At 39.7% G+C, this 20257-nt stretch overlaps 2 protein-coding genes across 2 annotated transcripts; both read left to right on the forward strand.

Moving 5' to 3' along the window:
- Positions 1-3061: 3061 nt before the first annotated feature.
- Positions 3062-12353, forward strand: hexd (hexosaminidase d). Its single transcript, XM_030773919.1, has 12 exons — positions 3062-3376; positions 3486-3601; positions 3779-3866; positions 4149-4313; positions 6302-6485; positions 6929-7000; positions 7990-8188; positions 9518-9600; positions 9812-9890; positions 10061-10171; positions 10541-10630; positions 12095-12353. Exons 1-12 carry the CDS (start codon positions 3212-3214, stop codon positions 12267-12269), a joined length of 1527 nt encoding a protein of 508 aa, XP_030629779.1. The 5' UTR covers positions 3062-3211; the 3' UTR covers positions 12270-12353.
- Positions 12354-13050: 697 nt separating this feature from the next.
- kctd2 (potassium channel tetramerization domain containing 2) lies at positions 13051-19603 on the forward strand. The gene is made up of 6 exons (XM_030773920.1): positions 13051-13674; positions 14442-14550; positions 14989-15080; positions 15185-15280; positions 17625-17750; positions 18313-19603. Exons 1-6 carry the CDS (start codon positions 13333-13335, stop codon positions 18340-18342), a joined length of 795 nt encoding a protein of 264 aa, XP_030629780.1. The 5' UTR covers positions 13051-13332; the 3' UTR covers positions 18343-19603.
- The last annotated feature ends 654 nt before the right edge of the window (positions 19604-20257 follow it).

The following is a 20257-nucleotide window of genomic DNA, read 5'->3' on the forward strand; positions in this document are numbered from 1 at the left end:
GAGGAGACTTAAAGTGTCCATAAATGTGTATCATCAGTATTGGGATCATATGTCACTATCACTTGACATGTAAGCGTAGGTGGTAAGTGGGTGTTGAACCATTGCCCCCTGGGGGCTGGGAGGTATGGGATAGTACTGATGAGGGTATAATGAATATGGTATGAAAGAATTACCCCTCCACTACTTACTTTATTTAGTGAATAAGAAAAAAAAATAGCTACTGAAGGATTCATCAGTCACATGAAAAAGTACTGTTCGGTACTGAGGGATTTATTAGTCACATGTAAAAGCACTGTTCAGTACTTTGTTCAGTACTGCTGGGGATAGATTAGGTCACACCCTGTCCCCATGTCAGTCTGTGATTAGGCTTTTGGATAGCATTGTTTCTGCTAACAGTTTGCTAAGAAACTTTTTTATTTCCCTTATTTATTATCTGTGTTATGCATTTTTCTGTCCCAGTTATTCTGCCAAGACCTGCATCATTATTTATTATAATATAAAGCAGTAAACCCAAGCTGAGTGATGTAATGCAAACACTCCTGTAGCCTAAAGGTAGTTGACTCTTATAACACAGATGTTTGAATGTCAACCTCAGTGTCAGCCTACAGTGTGTTTCCATGCACATGTTTTTCTCAAATACTCTGTCTGAATGATTTGGTCTGATCAGTGACCTTCATCTTTTTATAGACAGTTCTACTACAGAGAATGCAGACCAGATGACTTAGTCATTTTACCTGAAACAGTGAAGAGCATGTTGAGTGGACTTTTTCTGTGTCACAATATAATTAGGCAGCATAAAAAGACCCAAACTAGAGGTTGATGATGTTACCAGAGCAATCATTATGTCAGTTAGCATTAACCAAGCTTTTCTCTGCAGACATTTTATTATCCAGTCATCTCCCAACTTTTGCATATGTAAAAACAACCACAGATACAGCTAGTTATCTCGAAAATCAGGTTTTGTGTGACACTGTGGTCTCCAACCATTGTATATAATCACTGCGCAGAGACAATTGTTTCATCAGTACTTGTTTTTACTTTTTGATGAAAATAAAATACACATTACACACATACATCACATTTTAAATCTGATATTGTGCAATTTTAAACATGCTTACATTTAAATATAAATAGAAGGCGAACATTAAAATATTCTGTAAATATGTATATCACTCTAGTCAGTCATTTTTGGAAAAAATAGTCATGAAAAAGAAAGAAAAAAAGGCCAGTGTTATGCATCAAAACAACAGGTCTAGGTAAAGCACCATCACTAAAACCCTTTCAAAATAAACAGGGTGAGATCCTAACAAATTTCTGTGTGTTGTCTTCACCATGTGACAGAGATTCCAATCCATATTTCTATGGGATGCCTATGTTAGGCAGTGAAATCAGGAAACATTCATTCAAGCAAAGAAGACAGTAAACTACATAGCAACACTGTTTCTATGGGTTGTTCATGTATGGAAGTGGGGGTGGCTTAAGACATGGGTGTGGTATGGTAAGAGACCACATGAACACTTCTGGTGAAAGTTACATAATTAGCAGAAGCAGCCTACAGCAACATGGTGGACGTTTTTGTCAGGGACAGTGGGTGAACTTATGGAGTTGGTAAATAGCCAATGTGAAGATTTTATTTCACTTCAAGTTGAAGTAATTTTAGGCTGAGAGATACCACAGTTCACTATCATCCACACAGCTCACCAACATCCACTTTCATGTCAGTGTCACTGACATGAAAGTGGATGTTGTTATGAATGCATGACCAGCGTGACTTTGTGATCATGTGACTTTGACCAGCAGTGTCTCTGTAGTCTCTCCTCATACAACACCCAGGACTTTGGTCATACCAACTGCTGATTAACATTTATATTTATATTAATATGTTGGTGAAGTCGAAAATGAAAAGGCAAAATGGCAAACGGAAACTGAATGAATGGAGATGGTGCCAATACTCCTTTGCATTTGTCTGTTTATTTGATAGCTGCAGCCCATTCATGGTGATAATGAAATTACTGGGATGTTGCCATTGATTCACCGATTTTGTGTTTTCATTTGCATTTTGTCAGACCAAAATGTGGTGCACAGACAAGCCAAGTAAGAAGTGCATTTCAATTTTATTTTTAACACTTATCTGTTTATGTGAGGAAAATAGAAAGCCAAAGCAAAGCTCAATTTTTTTTTTTTTCCCTATTAGCATTTTCCTTTTAATCAACACTGTGAAATACCAAGATGATGAAGAAAATCAAATGTTAATAAAATGGTGTTTTAATGTTACTTTTATATTTGTCAGAAAACACCCATGCTTGTAGTGAAAATTAAAGTACAGATGGAGTTATTTCATTTCATTTTTCATTTTGGCAGGATCTTTACGCACAGGTCTCAGAAAAGAAATGGCAAAATGGATTTTTAATGATCATTTTATTGCTTATTAATTTTAATATTGGCAGCGATTATCTTCCATAGTTTATGGTGCCTCTGTGATATTGTTACTGGTCACTGTATTCAGGTGGTTGCAGACACATATATCTTTACTCAGTGGAGATGGGAATAAATACATAGCACTATTTTAACAAGGTAATGTCACATCTTATTGTTTTTCGTATCGATAATTAAGGAAGAATATGCAGCTACATAAACTAATCATACAAAGACTTGTGAATCTGCATTCAAGTCTTCCCTCAGACTGCTCTAAATGTGAATAAATTCTCTCCTAAGGATCCACATGGAACTCTGAAGATGTCACCTAAAGATTTGGTAACCCCAGCCCCCTCTGTGATAGGGATCTCAATGTCTGCATGAAATCTCAAGAGCTAAATAATAGCCTTTCTAGTTCCAGTGTTCAGACCACAGTAAGTCTCGATTATTACGACATAATTACTTATTATTACAGCGTCCCACATTTCATTCCGTGTGTGGATTTTTTCTTTTTTGCTTCCTCATCGTAATGGAGCTTTTATTATGAAGGAAAGTAGAGCGACTGATCCCGGAAATAAACATAATTATTGTTTTTCACCAATGCACGCCCACGATACATGTTTATGGCTGCGATAAATGGCTGCAAGTCTTTGACTTTAAAAACATTAGGGGTTACGACAGCAGTACATGCACTTCTTCTGGGGATTGGATGCTGATGAAATACCTCGCTAAATAAAGACATTATCTCCTGCAGGAGGTTGCTGGAAACAGCCTTTAGAGTTCATTTTGTAGATGTATGACTGCTGTAGCATATAACGTTAGGAGAGCAAGTTATACGTGTAGCGAGTACAAATACCGCACGTGCACGCTGGTTATGGACGGAACCCCATTGACCACAGGAAAAAAGTTTGTCCATTTGGATCTAAAGGGGGCGCCTCCCAGAATTGATTACCTGCGAAAGGTAAGAACGTGATTGTTAACACCTGTTTTATCTATCAGATAGCTATCTGAAAAAGTTCCTTTACTGGTGAATGCATAGTTTAACAGACCTGTCCTCTGCTACTGTATAGCTGATAGAACTGTTTGCTGACCTCGGTGCAAATGGTTTACTCGTTGAGTATGAAGACATGTTTCCTTATGAGGGAGAGCTGGAGATTCTTCGGGCAGAAGCCCATCCGCCATACAGGTGCTGTAACCACGTCTTCATTCGTTAGCGCGCTTTCACCGGGAAAGCAACAAGGATTACTTTACCGACAGTTTAGAATCTATTTGTATTTCCACATGAGTTTAATACATCCCAAATATTGTACTTATTTCTACTCTCTGCAGTTAAAATACTTTTTTCTTTGTTTTCACTATGTAGTCGTGAGGAGATTGTGTCGATTCAGGATGTTGCCAAAGCCAGAGAATTGGAGATTGTACCCTTGGTTCAGACTTTTGGGCACTTAGAGGTGAGTATACATATGACAGTGATGAACATATGACATAATATTTGCAAAATCTAAGGTGAGAGGAGCTATGCTTTACTGACATGTGTCTAGTTTTTAAAGTTGTCAGGAAGGATGAAAACATTGTTAGTAGCATGAATTACAATGCATTGGACGGATATGTAAATGACATACAATATTTAAATTCACACTAATGACACACCCATTTAAAGCATATTGCCTAAGCACGTTGACTAAGGTGTGGATTTTGTCTTTTGCATCACTTCTCTTCTACTTGTCTGCTAGTTTGTCCTGAAACATGAGGCGTTCAGGGATCTGCGTGAGACACCACACTGCATTGGTACCTTAAACCCGCATAAAGAGCGTGGAGTAAAGATGGTGCAGGAGATGGTGCGTCAAGTGATGGAGCTGCACCCTAACAGCACCAGTCTGCACATAGGAGCTGATGAGGTGTGATCAGAATCATAGCACACATCGAACTAGGTGCAGTGTAATTTATTGCTGGAGCATTAGTTTTATAATGCATTTTTATAAAGCACTGATCATGATGAAGGGTTCTGCAAACAGAATGCCTTTTATGTCAACATTTATTGCTTGAGCATTAGTTTTATAATGCATTTTTATAAAGCACTGATCATGATGAAGGGTTCTGCAAACAGAATGCCTTTTATGTCAACATGAATTCGGGACGAGGCCTTTTATGTCAACGTGACTTCGGAACAGGGCCTTTTATATCAACATGACTTTGAGGCAATGATTGCTCGGAGTTGTCAAACCAGAGGTGGCAAAAGTACACACATTCTTTACTCAAGTAGAAGTACAGATACTTGTGTAAAAAAAAGACTTTGGTAAAAGTGGAAGTACGGATTCAACTTCTTTTCTCAAGTCTAAGTGAAAAAGTACAGGCTCTGAAATGTACTCAGAGTATAAAAGTAAAAAGTAGCCCTTTGAAGGACATTTCTACCAGCTGTTTCTGTGCAAAGCTAACTGAACCTCACGTCATATTAATATAATTCGAAGACTATTAAACAATTCTATGTTCAAATGAAATAAAAAACAATATACTGAAAATAATGAACATTAACTTCGCTCCAATGTGCAAATCAGTTTTCAATGTCAGCAACAGAACTAAAAACATGATCAACATGAGAACCTTCACACTTCACATCTCAGGTCTAATTAAGCCTTAAACTCTTTTGTTAGAAATTTCCTCATCTTTACAGGACTACCAACAAATATTTCTCTTAAATAAGCGGTGGCAGTGTTGTCAGATTCACTTTCATCCATGTCGCTAGTTCTCCCTGTCATGGACATCACATTCAATAGACGCCTTTTCTCTGCCGCCGAGTCTCCCTTTCCTGTCTGTTTCATCTTATGTCTTTTATTTCATTTTTGTCTTGTTACGTCTGTGGTGTATGATATGCACCGATGGATATATGTGTTATTGTCCCATCCATCTAGGTTTAAATCGGTCTTGATGTTGGGAAGGTGCGCAATGATGCAAAATAAAAATAATTGGTAATTCCCCTCAAATGCATTAAACTAAAGTAACAAGCCTGTTTGAAAATGTAAGGAGTAGAAAGTACAGGTATTTGTGTTAAAATGTAGGGGGTAAAAGTAAAAAGCTGTCAGAAAAATAAATACTCCAGTAAAGTACAGATACCTGAAAACTCTAAAGGACAGTGACAAAGTATTTGCACTACGTTACTTGCCACCTTTGTGTCAAACTGAACCAAAGGCTTGACACGGCACTCTTTTTTGGATCTTTAATTTGTGTTTCTCTTTCATCTGCGTCTCTGTTATTGCACATTTTATTTTGTTATCTCACCTTTTCAAAGGATTTTATTGCAGTTTGCAGTTGCAGAACTGAGAGGCTCTAGGTAGATAGAACATTTCAATTACACTTTCAAACATAGCCCAGTTCTAGCCTTCACCTAATACAGTCTGAATTCAAATATAGCCCAGTTCTAGTCTCAACCTAATATAGACTGAGGAGAGACCAGTCAAGCTTGAGCAACATTTTACCTGATCACTGAATATTGCTTGCAGTTGTTGCCTGTGATTGGTGCCTGTGCTGCCTGGAATTATTTATCAGAAATATTTTCTACCCATTACCACATAAATATAGTTGATTTTCACGGTGAACAGTGTTTCTTTGTATATTCACATTTGCATTTGATTTGGTGAGTTAGGATTATGCAATTTCTGTGAGTGGTGCAATATAATAAGTTTTATTTTGTAAGAATATTATTTTAAAAATATGGTATAAACTGCCTTGGAGTTAATTTAACAACCAAAATTGATTAAAAATTGGTTTCAGTAAACTGCACTGTGGGTAGTAATCATAGGGTGCTGTAAACATTAAACTTGACGTTCAGAGAAATTAAAAATAATAAATATTTCTGTAAAAAGAACAGTAATAATAAAAATTCTCTCAGGTGTACCTGCTTGGCCAAGGGGAGGAGTCAAGGCAATGGCTGAGTGAGCGGAGTCACAGTGTCGACCAGCTGTTCCTCGGTCATGTGGTCAAGGTCGCCAGGGGAATTCGTGAGAGTTTCCCTGTCCTCGGGCTCATTATGTGGGATGACATGCTGAGGGGCATGAGCTCAGACACGATAAAAGGTGCAGAGCATGTGAAATGATGAATTTTTGTATTGACTGTATCTTTGATTTTACGAGATCATTGAGCAAGGTCTTGGAAGAGGAGTTTTACCTATCAGACCACCTAAGTTACATTTTATTATTAGATAGAAGACATGTAGATTATGCTATTATTTGATGAAAGGCTTGGTAAGTTACATTGTTATGTTGTTATTTGATGGAAGTCTTGGTAAGTTACATTGTTATGTTGTTATTTGACGGAAGTCTTGGTAAGTTACATTGTTATGTTGTTATTTGACGGAAGTCTTGGTAAGTTACATTGTTATGTTGTTATTTGGTGGAAGTCTTGGTAAGTTACATTGTTATATTGTTATTTGATGGAATTCATGGTAAACTACATTGTTATTATTTGATGGAAGTCTGGTAGGTTAGGTTATGCCAGCTTGCGTATGCTCCCTTTACAGAGAGTGGTCTTGTTGGTCTGGTGCAGCCTATGGTGTGGAACTACAGCCCTGCTTTGGATGTCGCCAGCACAGGTAATCACAGCTGTCTTGTCCAGTGTAGCCTGCCTTAGAAACATGCTGAGCTTGGAGCAGGCTACCCTGAGCAGTCCAACAGTAAACTAAAATGAGTTTTTATGGATTACCTCAAAATAATAAGAACATTTAATATGTTGACATACAATATGTAATCAGTGAAATGTATATTAGATTGCATAGATTTTGAAGGCCAATCAAATAGGGCTGCTCCCAATAATCGACCAAATCGTTAGTCATTGCGAAGACCCTTAGTCGACCAAGTTTTCTTTGGTCGGTCAATTGCAGAAAAAAAGCCCTCAGACTTCATTCGGGAGCTGCGCCTTGTTGTTAAAAAGTTATTAGACTATGTCAAGCGGGAAATCATCCAAAGTGTGGGATCATTTTGAGTGGTGACATGTAAAATTAACCTTCTTCAAAGATTCGCCTATCATTTGTTGACCTAAAACATGATTTATCATCTGAAACATGTAAGTAGCCTAACGTTATTATTCCATTATGCTAAATAATTAATGGCCTAATTGTGGGGTGACCTGGGAGAACCCATCGGATGTCACTGGCACCCAGATACTTCAATCCCTATGCTTTACCATGGTGTATGCAGTTTTTAAGAAGACCAACAGGATATTGTCCATTTTTAAGCATTGTCGTTAACAGGCGGCTCACTTTTTGCATGCTCTTGTAAAATTTATATTTTAAAGGCTCATTATTACGGTTTTGTATTTCTCTGTTAAGTAGCACAGTGTTAACAATGTTGCTTATAACATTCTCTCTCAGCCCTGGAATTCAAACCATTTTCTGGTGCCCCTAAAAATATACATTTAAATAATTTAAATGAATATCATAAACGTGTGACAACTAGTTGACTAACGACTACTAGTCGACAAGGAAAATCTTTGGTTGGGGGCAGCCCTATAATCAAAATAAAGTTTGTGATTTTACCATCAAAAGAAACAGTTATTTGATGTGATCTTAATGCCTTATTCCAGTTGCGCTGATGGAGAAATACAGCACAGCAGGCCTGTGCCAGCAGTGGGTGGCTAGTTCATTCAAAGGCTCCACCACTGTGCACAGCTGTGTGACCCCTACCCTCCGGCATGTGGAGAACCACCTGCAGTGGCTGAAGGTGGCGTCTGCCCTGTCAGAGACCATAGCATTACAGGGAATTGCCCTCACCGGGTGGCAAAGGTGTGGCCATACCTCAGAGTTCTATTTTGTGAATTAGAATATATCACGTTAAGTTTTTTATAAAGTAATAAGGTAAGGTCATTTAGGTTGGTTTTAGGTAATAAAAAATTTAAAAAAAAAAGGCAAACCTGTTCCTTAGTTGGGATTTTAACCACCTACCAGTTGATGTTTTAGTTAATGTATTTTGACATCTTAAGAAAATATAAATGAGCTGATGAATGAAACTGAAGTCTGAATATAACCAGATCCAAAATCTAAACAAGCAAACCAACAGCATGACATAATTCTTGATTTCACACAAAAATTCACATAATTCTCCAAATGTGGCACTCTTTACGCTTAGCACATCTGTGCCCAGACTGTCCATACAGTTTTGTGCACAAGCACATATTGTGTATGTTACTGTAAAACACAACAAACAGCTCTCTATGCAACACAAGAAGTAATTATTATCAAACATCAGAAAATGTGCCCATCACATGACATAACATCTGTAAAACCTTTGCATGTGTAAACTGTCTTTGCACATGTTTAAAACAGTCATGTGACATTCATGCATGATGGTGGCCAATGACCGGAGTGCCTGTGCAGTACTAGTCTCAGTATCACAGTCCACACTTCAGCGCACAGAGACAGGAACATATCACCTTTTATAGTCACAAATTTAATAGAAACAGTTTTCAGGGTCTTTAATGTGTACTGGCGTGGGACTCAGAGCTATACTGTAGGTCAGATAAAGATTTGGACGAGTTCCTCTCACTGATAATACCTGTTTCCCATGGGCCAGTTCCCATCATGCTGCTGAGCAGCAATTTCTGAAATTGGTTTAGTATATAGCTGTTACAAGTGGAAAACTTCGGTAGAGAACGAGGATGTTTGTGTTAAGTCAGAATCCAGAACACTGTATTCAGCGCTTACAGTGACAGTATTGCTGGAATGGGGGTGTTTGGTTAGATGCTGGATATTTGAATTCATACAAACATGGTTGCCAGTGCTGTGCTGAAATGATCTGGGACTATGACATGCCTCCTAAATTTAGAGATACATTTGGTCAAAGAAATGGGTGTTTTTACAAAGGCATCTTTGTTACGGAATACAACTTCCTCATATTTATGAAAGACAATAAAGCCATAAACATGTGCACAGGAGCAGGGGGCTGAGCTAAGGACAGGAAAGGAACCTGTGTGCCTCTCTCAGTAACTTTGATGACCTGATTGACCAGTGACTTGTACAGACCTCCTGTGACCTGTAAGGGAAATAGCCATGTTTAAACAGAAAAAAAGAAGATAATTTGTGTGTGTGCGTGTGTGTGTGCACCTTTCTGTCCAGATATGACCACTTGTCTGTGCTGTGTGAGTTAATTCCTCTCGGCCTAGCATCCCTGGCCTCCTGTCTGCAGACTCTTGAACATGGTCAGTTCCTGACACTTCCCACAACCAGCACTGCATGTATAAAAATATCCAGAGAGACCAGTTTCAAAAACTTATTTTGCATAACAGACCCTCTTGTGGGCAGCACAAGTCAGTAAAGGGAACAGAAATATTATTGATTAATGAAAGCCAAATAATCTTGGTTAAAATACATGTCATTTACTCAGAGATGAAATGAAATTCTGTGAATCAGGTTCCTTTTCTGAAGCAGCTCAATGCAAGGTCACTGACGTGCTCGGGATTCCCTCTGTGGAAATAGAGGACATACAGAGGTAAGGCATTGCCCATTCCTCATGGTGAAAACCTGTACTGTACGGTACTGTCCACAAAGACCAAATGTTATCATCCAGTCACTTTCTGTGTGAACATTACTGAGTTTGGATGAATATGTGGATGACAGATTGGTTGACATATGTTGTGGTTGGGGTTTTCTGTTCCACAGGCCATCTCCTGGCAGCTCCTCTTTGTTCCCTGGGGGGAGGCTGGCAGAGCTAGTGGTTGAGCTGGTTTCACTGCTGAACTGTGAGGACCTCAGACATTGTCAGACCAATATGTAAGTTCATTAACATCTTAGTAAGAGAACTCTGACTGTCCCTTAAAGGTGGACTCCAGCCCACACTGTGTCTGCCTGTGTCCACAGATGCAGAAAGAGGAAAGGGGTAATTAAATATCATTCAAGGTTTTTGTATCATTCAAGGTTTGAAGCAATAAGAAGTGAAATACTACTCAACAAAACAAATCATTTATGTTTATTGTGAGTTACTAAGTAGTTGGGAGACAGGTACATCTGACATTTGGTATTGATTATTCAGAAGGGAGTGACAGTACTCTTCCTACGGCTTGTCCTTTCATCTCCTGAATCTCACTTCTCCCAGTGTAATGTCTCCCAGTATAATGTGTATTTTTCTGAAATTCATCACAGGTTTGTGAGGGGCTGGTTCTCTCCCTACCACAGAGAGAGGAGCATTATAAATCCTCTTATTGCACAACAAATCCAAACAGAATTAACAATGTAAGTCACTCTTCATTTAGCCATTTTCTTCATGGATTTGATTTTCCTTTCATGGATATGGTTCCATTGTGAACTTTGATTTAAATTTACCTATACTGAAGTTTGTAAATCTAACTTAAAACTCAGCTTCTTCCCAGAGTGGCTCAGTGCAGCAGGTGTGTGTTCAGCCAGGCTTAAGCGGGCTGAGTGCAGCAGGTGTGTGTTCAGCCAGGCTTAAATGTGCTGTGGCAGACACACCAGACTCAACATCCGACTGAAGAGAATCAAACAGGAAAAGTAGCCTTTGTCTCTCCCATACATTCCAGATACAGCAGAGGAAGAAGAAGAAGTACTTTATTTGTCACACACACACTCTGAGCAGTGGGCAGTGAAATGGAGCCTCTGCATTTAACCCATCCTAACACCAGTGAGCCCACACATACACTATGAGCAAGGAGCAAAGAGAAGCCATCGCCGGCACATGGGGACCAACTCCAGGTCTTTATGCCAGTGCCTTGGTCAAGGTCGCTGACAGGAGTACTAATCCTAGCATGCATGTCTTTGTGGCGGGAGGAAACCCATGCAAACACGGGGAGAACATGCAAACTCCACACAGAAAGGACCTGGGACGGCCAGGATGTGGCTGTGAGGCAACAGTGCTAACCACTGAGCCTTCGTGAAGCCCAAAACCACAGTTCTGTTCAAACTGCATGGCCTGTGTTTGAAACACTTTAATCTTCCGTTGTCCATTTCATTCACACAGGAGAAAACTCCCAAACAATCAGTTCCACAAATGATTCATATATGTTCATATAGTCACTCATTCATATGAGTTCGTATAGTCACTCATTCATATGTGTTCCTATAATCACTCATTCATATGTGCTGTAGATAGTTACTCATGCATCAAGTTTTTCCTCTATGTCATTCTGTTGTTCTCTGTGATACACATTAGTTTTTTTCTGTTCTTCCTCATGTGCCACTAAAACAGGATAATCTGCTGGAGCCACTCTGATATGTCCTGCACAAGGGCCAAGTCATTAACCCTTTACACACACACACACTCAATGTGTTTGCAGAGCCTTCCCTTGGCGTTTCCCTCTATCATCATCATTCCATAGTTTACTGTATGGTTTAAACTGTGTTTTGTTTCAATTAATTTTTTCTTTATTTTACCTGTATGACTGTGTTCATATTAGACTTCTAATGCTTTATTTAAGTTATTTTATTTGTGTCATTCATAATTCAAACCTTTTATGAAGTAACCAGAGTGCTGAGCAGAGCATGTCTGAGTAAGGCATGCTTATTTAGTGGCAGTATGTAACTTTTTGGTTTTTCCCTTTGACTTCCTTAAACTACAACCTCAGTCACAAACATTGACATTCCAAATATAAAAAACAATTCTGTTTGCATCTTTATAGGGATGTTAATACTGTTTTAGTGACAAACTTCTTGAAATATTTCCTTCTGCTTTTTTCACTCCAGGGTACTTAATGTTTTGGAGTTGAAGGTGCAGGAGGTGAAAGATGAGATGCGCCTGCTGTACCCAGACTCAACAGCTGAGGAGTGGGTAGAGGAGCACGTCCATCCCGTGTTGACCCCCCTGAGGACCACGTTGCATGACATCCGTCTGGCTCTGGAGAATATGGGCCATTTATAAGGACCACATCATCACTCAGAGTGGGCGTTGAGGAAGCATGTGGAGCTGAAACACATCCAGAGAAAAATGAAGGGAAAAGATGAATTGTACAGAGATTGAAATAAATGTTTCCTGTGCACTTTTCTGAATGGAGCTTGTGTTAAAATGTGGTCGGCACCAGACGACCTCAGATGTGCATCAAAATTAATGTCTCTAAAACTCTAAATGACAACATTAAAGTGGTTAAAGTGACTGTCTTGGCTTAGTGTCATTATTTATACCATCTTTGAAGGTATAAAGCAATTTGTTAGGAATTTGTGAATGTATAAATCAGTTGTGTTTTTCCAACTAACTTTTACTCCCAGATAGTGGGAAACAATTACAAGAGTAGCAGTCTTAGACAAAGGGATTTGAACAGTTCACATCTTAATGTAGCTAATTGCGGCCTGCTGGTGATTATGCAGTTTGGAAATGAGTGAGTGTTACCTGTGGATGTAAACCTCTATCTGGACTTTGCTGTCACACTGTCCTCAGTTCTGCAGGCATGAATAGAAGCTTTACAGGAGTCTTATCACTTATTGCTGTTTTCATAATGCAAAATGGTAAAACTGTATAAAAATGGGAAATAACACTACCACAACACCCTAAATGGGATCTGAATTTGTTTGTGCTCGTGTGTACCTTTACCCAAGTATATTAGTAGATCGTTTGGATTTCACAATAGGGCTTTTATTCTGCACTCCGGATAATTTGACCCGGAAATGATATCGTGTAGTCTCCTCTCATAATATTTGTGCATTACATGAGTCGTTAGAATAAACAAGAAGGATACATGCTGTGTTTTAAGGACTAAAAGATATGTTAGCACAAATGAGTGTTAATTTCATATTAAAATGTATTTTGTGCCACTATAATTTCGTTTAGAAATATCTTATTCGGTAAAACAACGCCCAACGGATAGCCACCTTGTACAGAAGACAACTCCGTAGCTAGCTTACTAGCTAGCTAGCTACTGTTTACATTTCTGTTCAAGCATTTACATCGTATCGCACTGACTGAGATTGGATTATTTTATTTCTGAAGTATGGCAGAGTTGCACATGGAGGCCAGCACTACTGGCATTATAGAACAGACCGAACACCGTGAAATCCGTGGTTCCGTTAGGCTACCCTCGCCCACTATTGTAATTCCAGCACGGAGTGGTTTGGCCAGTCCAGGAGTATCTGCATCTAGAGCAGTATTTGGTTTTCCGATGAAGAGTAACCCTAGTTCCCCGTCAGAGCCCACGGAGAAGCCTGAGTCCCGGTGGGTTCGTCTTAATGTTGGTGGAACCTACTTCGTCACAACAAAACAGACCTTGTGTCGGGAACCCAAATCATTCCTTTATCGATTATGTCAGGAAGATCCAGATCTGGATTCTGATAAGGTATGCCGTATAATAATACTACTCTTATTTTCGGGGATGTGAAAGGTGTGTGTTCATGTGTTCAGAACTGATGTAGAAAAATTTAACTGAGATCCGTACAGTGTGTTCCTGTGTCGTTTTCTTCAAATGTTCGTATGGATTGGAAGTGTTGGTGCTCGAAAATGGATACGATGACGGCAGATAGTCGCCCCTCTTTTGTAGTTCTGCAGCAGTTTTGGACTGACTTGTTGAGGATGCTGCCGAGGGGGGCTGAATTCCAGCACAAAGGTTCTAACCTGAAGAACGACATGAATCAAACAGCATTCTGGACAGAGACTTTCACGAGTGAAAGCAATGTGTATAAATAGCTGTACTATTACTGTATGTGTACCCTTGTTATCATTATCATATGACTGTATGTGCAACCTTATTATCATTATTATGAAAATGACTGTATATGTGACCTTATTATCATAATTATGAATATGACTGTATGTGTGACCTTATTATGCCTACCATAATTATGAATATGAGCAAATATGTGATGCTTCATTTGTTCTTGTTCAGCTGCCTCTCAGATGTTTCTGACAAGTGTGCCAACAGTACATTTTATGAGGATTTATTTTTAATGCTTTTTTTATAAATCTTTATCATTTGAGCCACTGTTAGCTTAAAGAATGCATCATCTGAGGACGGGAGAACGAATAGTGGTACACTGAAAGACCATAGATGTGGTGAAATCTTTCATGGACATACAGATTTTGTCACACACTTTTTCTGTTTTACAGGATGAGACAGGGGCATACTTGATTGACAGAGATCCAACATATTTTGGACCCATTCTGAATTACCTGCGGCATGGAAAACTGATCATCAACAAGAACCTGGCAGAGGAGGGTGAGATGGTCTTGACGGTGCCCACTAGTGGCAGTTAATGGAATTGTAAAGGCCCATTGTTTTGGAATAATTTCACAGTTTTTGGAGAAGGAATCTGTGGAGAAGGAACGCTGTGAGTAGATACTGTATCAGGGTGTTTTTGCTCTATAGGTGACAGCTGTGTGATCAAAGTTACAGCTCCTCCAACCTCGCAGTGCAAATAATCAGTCTACAACACTTTGATTTGCCTTCCAAATGTACCAGATTCAGGAGGTAGTCATTGCTACTGAGCTATACTGGATACAGGACACTACTGAAAACCAAAAACTGCTGAATAATTCCATTCAAATTCTCATCATTTAATGTAATCTATTGATTAGTAAGATTTGTTTTCTCTTTAGGTAATTTTCCCCTTAGAGGGTTTTTTCTGTGATGTGCTGTGTGCTGGTGCTCTTGCAGGTGTCCTTGAGGAGGCGGAGTTCTACAACATTGCATCTCTCGTCAGGCTGGTGAAGGAGAGAATACGAGATAACGAGAACAGGACGTCTCAGGTCTGTGGGAGCAAGCAAAGGAGGAGAAGATTCCTTTTCTCTGTCAGTGTCTTTGCTGATTTCTTGTTTGGGAAGATGTTCTGATGTGTGACTATCCTCGTCAGGGTCCCGTGAAGCATGTGTATCGTGTGCTGCAGTGTCAGGAGGAGGAGCTTACACAGATGGTCTCCACCATGTCAGACGGCTGGAAGTTTGAGCAGGTGGGTTTCCTTCTCATGGTTCCCGTAGATCCTTAAAAAGTCTTAAAAGGCATTGAATTCATTAATTTAAAAACAAGGCCTTAATTAATATTAAAAAGTCTTAAATCAATCTTTCAAAAGTCTTAAAAATGCTAAGACATGGGAAGTAGGATTTTATTAATTGTTTTTTCTGACATTGCGATTTAAAATCTCAAAATAATTGGCAACATCTATTTTTTAAATACTTTACTGAATGTCTCTTGCCTCTTAACGGCTCATAGATCAGGATAGCAGAACAAAAAAACACACACATTTTGTTTGTGGCCTGGATGCTCAGAGTAGATGCACTGTCTGCTAGCTAGTGATGATATCACGTGGGGAGGTGCAAATTCATTGAAAACTGACTATTCAACCAAGATTTTTCAGCATGGCTGAAACCTCTACCAGACAACAGCCATTAACAAACTTTATATTAAAGGGAGGCATTGGTACAGCCATGTTGTCCATTTGCGTACAAATGAAATGAATATCTATTACCTTTAGAGGACAAGATACACATATCACGTTCTAAATTATTCAGGTATTACCAATATGATCAAATCGTTATTTGCATAACATGAGAAATCAAATTCATGATTTGTGTTTCAAGTATTTTTTGTACATTAACTATAGCTACAGCCTGTATGAACTGATACCATTGACCTGATCTCAAATGCGCTCTATTGTAAACTAGTGGGCCTATCATTTACACACAGAGGTGCAAGAATGCATAGAACGCCTTTTGGCTGATTTAGTGATGTGTCCAGACCTTGAATAATATGAATGTTGTATATTTTGAATAGCCGCTATAACATTTCAACAGTGTCGCAATATTTCTCAGATTGATAAAGTCGTATAAAAGACTTTGACAACAACTAATTGACGACAACTAATTTTCGAAGATTTTCCATTTTTACTCGGAGGGACGGTCATAAATTGGTCCATTTCTGCTGCTTTTATCAGTGAGAGGGAGGTTATCTTTATTGGATGGTATCAAGCCATTAAGACAGGAATGAGAATCCGACCGCACACAGGAAAAAAAAAAGATTTTGTTCTACAAGTTTTTGTCAGACCTGTTAAGAGCCTATGCAAATTAGTTATACCACACAAAACACACTAATATTTTAAGCTTAAGTATGAAGAATACACTTTATTCATACTTATTCATTAGCTGTTGTAAAGTTGGTCTTAAATTTCATTCCAGGTGGCAATAAAAAACTCTTAAATCTATCTTGCATTAAGCTGTAGGAACCCTGCTTCTCTCTGCTCTACAGGAGAAAGAGTGCAGGAGAGTCTATGTCTGTGCTGACCTTTTCATTTAGGAATACCATTGGTTACAAACCGGGTCTTTAACCTAACATATGAATGTGTCTTTGGATGGAAATTTTACAAAACAGCGTTCTACTGCCAGAGGCCTATAGTTAAGGCTGATTTATACTTCTGCGTAAGCTCTATGAGGAGCCTACGCTGTTGTGAGCATGTATACTTGTGCGTTGTGTGTCTGCGTTGCTCTGTAATTAAACCTTCAAAACGCTAGTTTGCAGTGGGGTTTCTATGCCACTGTGTTGAATTTCTTTGTGCATTACAGCTGGTGGCAAGAATAATGTTAGATAAAAAGTCAGAATTCGGTCTTTGCACAGCAATATCTATAAAACAAGTTTTGCGTTAAAAACAAGGATTAGTTTCTAAACTTTGGGGGACAAACAAACAGAGCTGTCAAAATAATGTGTGCTCAGTTCGCCATTTTGCCAGAAATTTTCCAGTTGCAACTGAAACTGAGCAGATCGTGTTGGAGTTGGAGCTAATAAATGTCGAACAACAGTTACTTTTACTGAAATTATTGCAAAGCAGAAAAGACAGAAGACGTCAGAGGAGATGGTGTGTATGACCACTGAACCGATTGAGACAGAAAGAGGGTGATGCTACCAAGCAGACCAATCACAGTTGTTGTGGTCTGCGTTGCCGCGATGCGTAGTTACATTTCTAGGGAGGTGCGCGTCAGGCTACGACGTAGGGTACACGGCTATGCAGAGCTTATGCCGTACCGACGGCGTACATTTGACGCAGAAGTATAAATTGGCCTTTATAGGGTGTACTGAAGACATATTTGTTCTTAATAAAAACTGTCAGTCCAGAAATGTCCAGTATGTAATGTGACTGTTACTGTTGTGTAAATTTGAGCATGCTACATCATTCCTATAGCAGGCCGACACGGATGCACTCCATTCTTTGGTTTTACAGCTTAAATAGATCAGTGTTACAGCATAAATATGAGTTACACATGACATCAAATCACTATGTCCTGTTTTGTTCCCTCCTCCCCCAGCTCATTAGCATTGGCTCCTCCTACAACTATGGCAGCGAGGACCAGGCAGAGTTCCTGTGCGTGGTTTCCCGGGAACTGAACAACTCTACCAATGGCATTGTGATTGAACCCACTGAGAAAGCTAAGGTGAGTGCAGCAGTGGACAGCACAGCCCTACTGTTTGCTTTGTTTGTGTTCGCTGAACACTGCGCATTCGGCAATGGAATGACTCATAACAGCCAGTTTAATGATCGTTCCAAGTCCAGATCCAGTAATGTGGGCTTTTTCAGTGCAAGACCTGAACATCATACAGGACACCACTCCCAGTAATGGGTAATATACTGGGAATATACTGTAGACTACCAGTGTATGACTGTACCGCAATTCAGTCGCTTATACATCAGATGAAATGTGTGTAATATTTGTGTGTGGTGCCTGTACTCTAATACATAACAAATGTATTTTTAATATGCTGAATGTATCCAGTTCAATTTCAGTACTTGGAAGGCAGTTTCACCCCCCCACATAACTCTGTTAGGTTTACTCCTTTAAAAAATATTCAAACATTCTGAAGCTCTAAATATGCCAAAGTAATTGGTGAACATATTGCTGAAGTTGAGTTACATATCTGCCTTATCACATGTCACTGAGAGAGAATGCTGTGGTGTCTAATCGGACTGGGTGTTCTCCCCTCCCTCTGTTATCACAGATCCTCCAGGAGAGAGGCTCACGGATGTAACGACAGCTGTATGTCTGAAACCATCTCCCATTCCTCACCTCCTTCCCTAGTACCACCCTGCCATCACACAACCTCCTTACCCTGCTCCACCGACACACCTCCCTTGTGCCTTCCCGCAATGGGGGTATTTGGCCCTTCTCCCTATAGTGCTGCAAACTCATCCACCTCTAGCACCACCCTCAGACATGTCGACGGTGTCCTGCCTGAAGAGCGTGGAGGAGAATTTGTCTGAGAAATTGTCTGTGTGTGGAGTCAGAGACGACATGATTTGGGTGGTCCTGCAGGGGCCTCTCATGTCCCGTCTGTCTTTTCAGTCCTCTTTCCTGACGCGTCTCTTTTCAACGCTAGAGCACCACCCTCGCCAACACCACAACAACACCTGACCAGGCCCAGAATGGAAACTCCAGTCACCAGGCCTGTTAGCCGCTTCCTACATGACCAGTATCTCCTCAGGACTGTCACTGGTCTGAAAGGTTGAGAAAGCAGAACTCACCCATTCCCAGTCTCTCCTTTAACACAACACACACATCAACAAACATATGTGACTTAAGCAAACACAGTTATATCAACCATAACAGTCTGTTCAGTATCTGCCCTACCACACCCTGGGCCTGCAGAGTATCAACAGGAATTAGGCAGGGTCTCAGCAGAGGTGACAGGCAGGCTTATGTGGAAGTTTTTGCTCTCTTTCTGTTTTGTGTTCAAGCTTTCATGCTTGAGTGTATTTAGGACTAGACAGAGAAGAGAAGACATTGATGCAGAAGTTTGGTTCACTCTGCTCACACCTGTGCACCACTGTCAGTCTAAAGATGCCTCACCTTTCTAATCTGCTCAGGTTGACACACTGGTCACCCTGGAAACAACGTGGCCCTGTTGGATCGCTGTATTCAGTACAAAATGACATCATCATATTCAAACAGCCCAAAACACAGCCTGTGTAGGGCATGTGAAGATTAAAACACATACTCGCACGCGCGCACACACACACACACACATTTGTATACACACATACATTCACACATGCAAATAAATATGTATATGAGTATGTTGAATGCAAAGCAAGTAATGTAATTGTTGATATCTGTACCATGGTGGTCATATATGTGAATGGAAGTGATTTAGCACGTTTGATTCTGGGAGACCCTGAGTCTTCTGGCCCTGTTCTCACATACACCCTCTAATGGTCAGTTACCAGGGTGTTAATCTCTCTGCGAATTATGTTTTCTGCCGCGTTTTTTTCTGTTTTTCTGTTTATGACCGGAAAAACTTTTTGTGGTATGTCTTTCCATTTTTGTTTTTGTCCCAGATGTTAAATTTTGTTTTCTGGCATATCTTGTGCAGTCTGGAGCCATGCACATGGAAACACTGGGCTCAGAAATCAGGTGTATAAATGGAGCTACTTTAGTGGTTTGAAACCACTGATCTGTCCTTCTGTCACATTAGCACTTGCTTCATCAGTGTGATATTTACTTTGGCTGTTAGCTGTTTTATTTTCCCACTTCTGTTTTGTGGAATTTAGGTAAATGTTAAGGGCTTCATTTTCACATTTTACAAAGAAGAGTCTCTTACTGTTAGCTGATCTCTGTGCATCTCGGCACATGTATAGCAGTGCAGCTACAGATGGACTGTCTAACAAAATCAGTGAAGAGCTGCTGGGTAAAGGATTTGAACTCCCATTCATAATCCACAGTTCTCTTTTGGCTTCTTTTGGAGCCCATGAATCAACTAGGATGAAACATTACATTGAGTGTACAGTCTTTGGACATAATATCATGGACATATTTTTAGTGTTGTAGGTGATTTGTCATATCAGGTAACCCCTAACCAGTGTATGAGTGAGTCGTCACAGAGGATTTGCTTTAAGTGTCATTTTGTCATCAGTGCTCACAGCTGTGTACCTCTTTTACTGTGTTTG

The sequence above is a fragment of the Chanos chanos genome, chromosome 5, assembly GCF_902362185.1.
Source record: "Chanos chanos chromosome 5, fChaCha1.1, whole genome shotgun sequence".
NCBI lineage: Eukaryota > Metazoa > Chordata > Actinopteri > Gonorynchiformes > Chanidae > Chanos > Chanos chanos.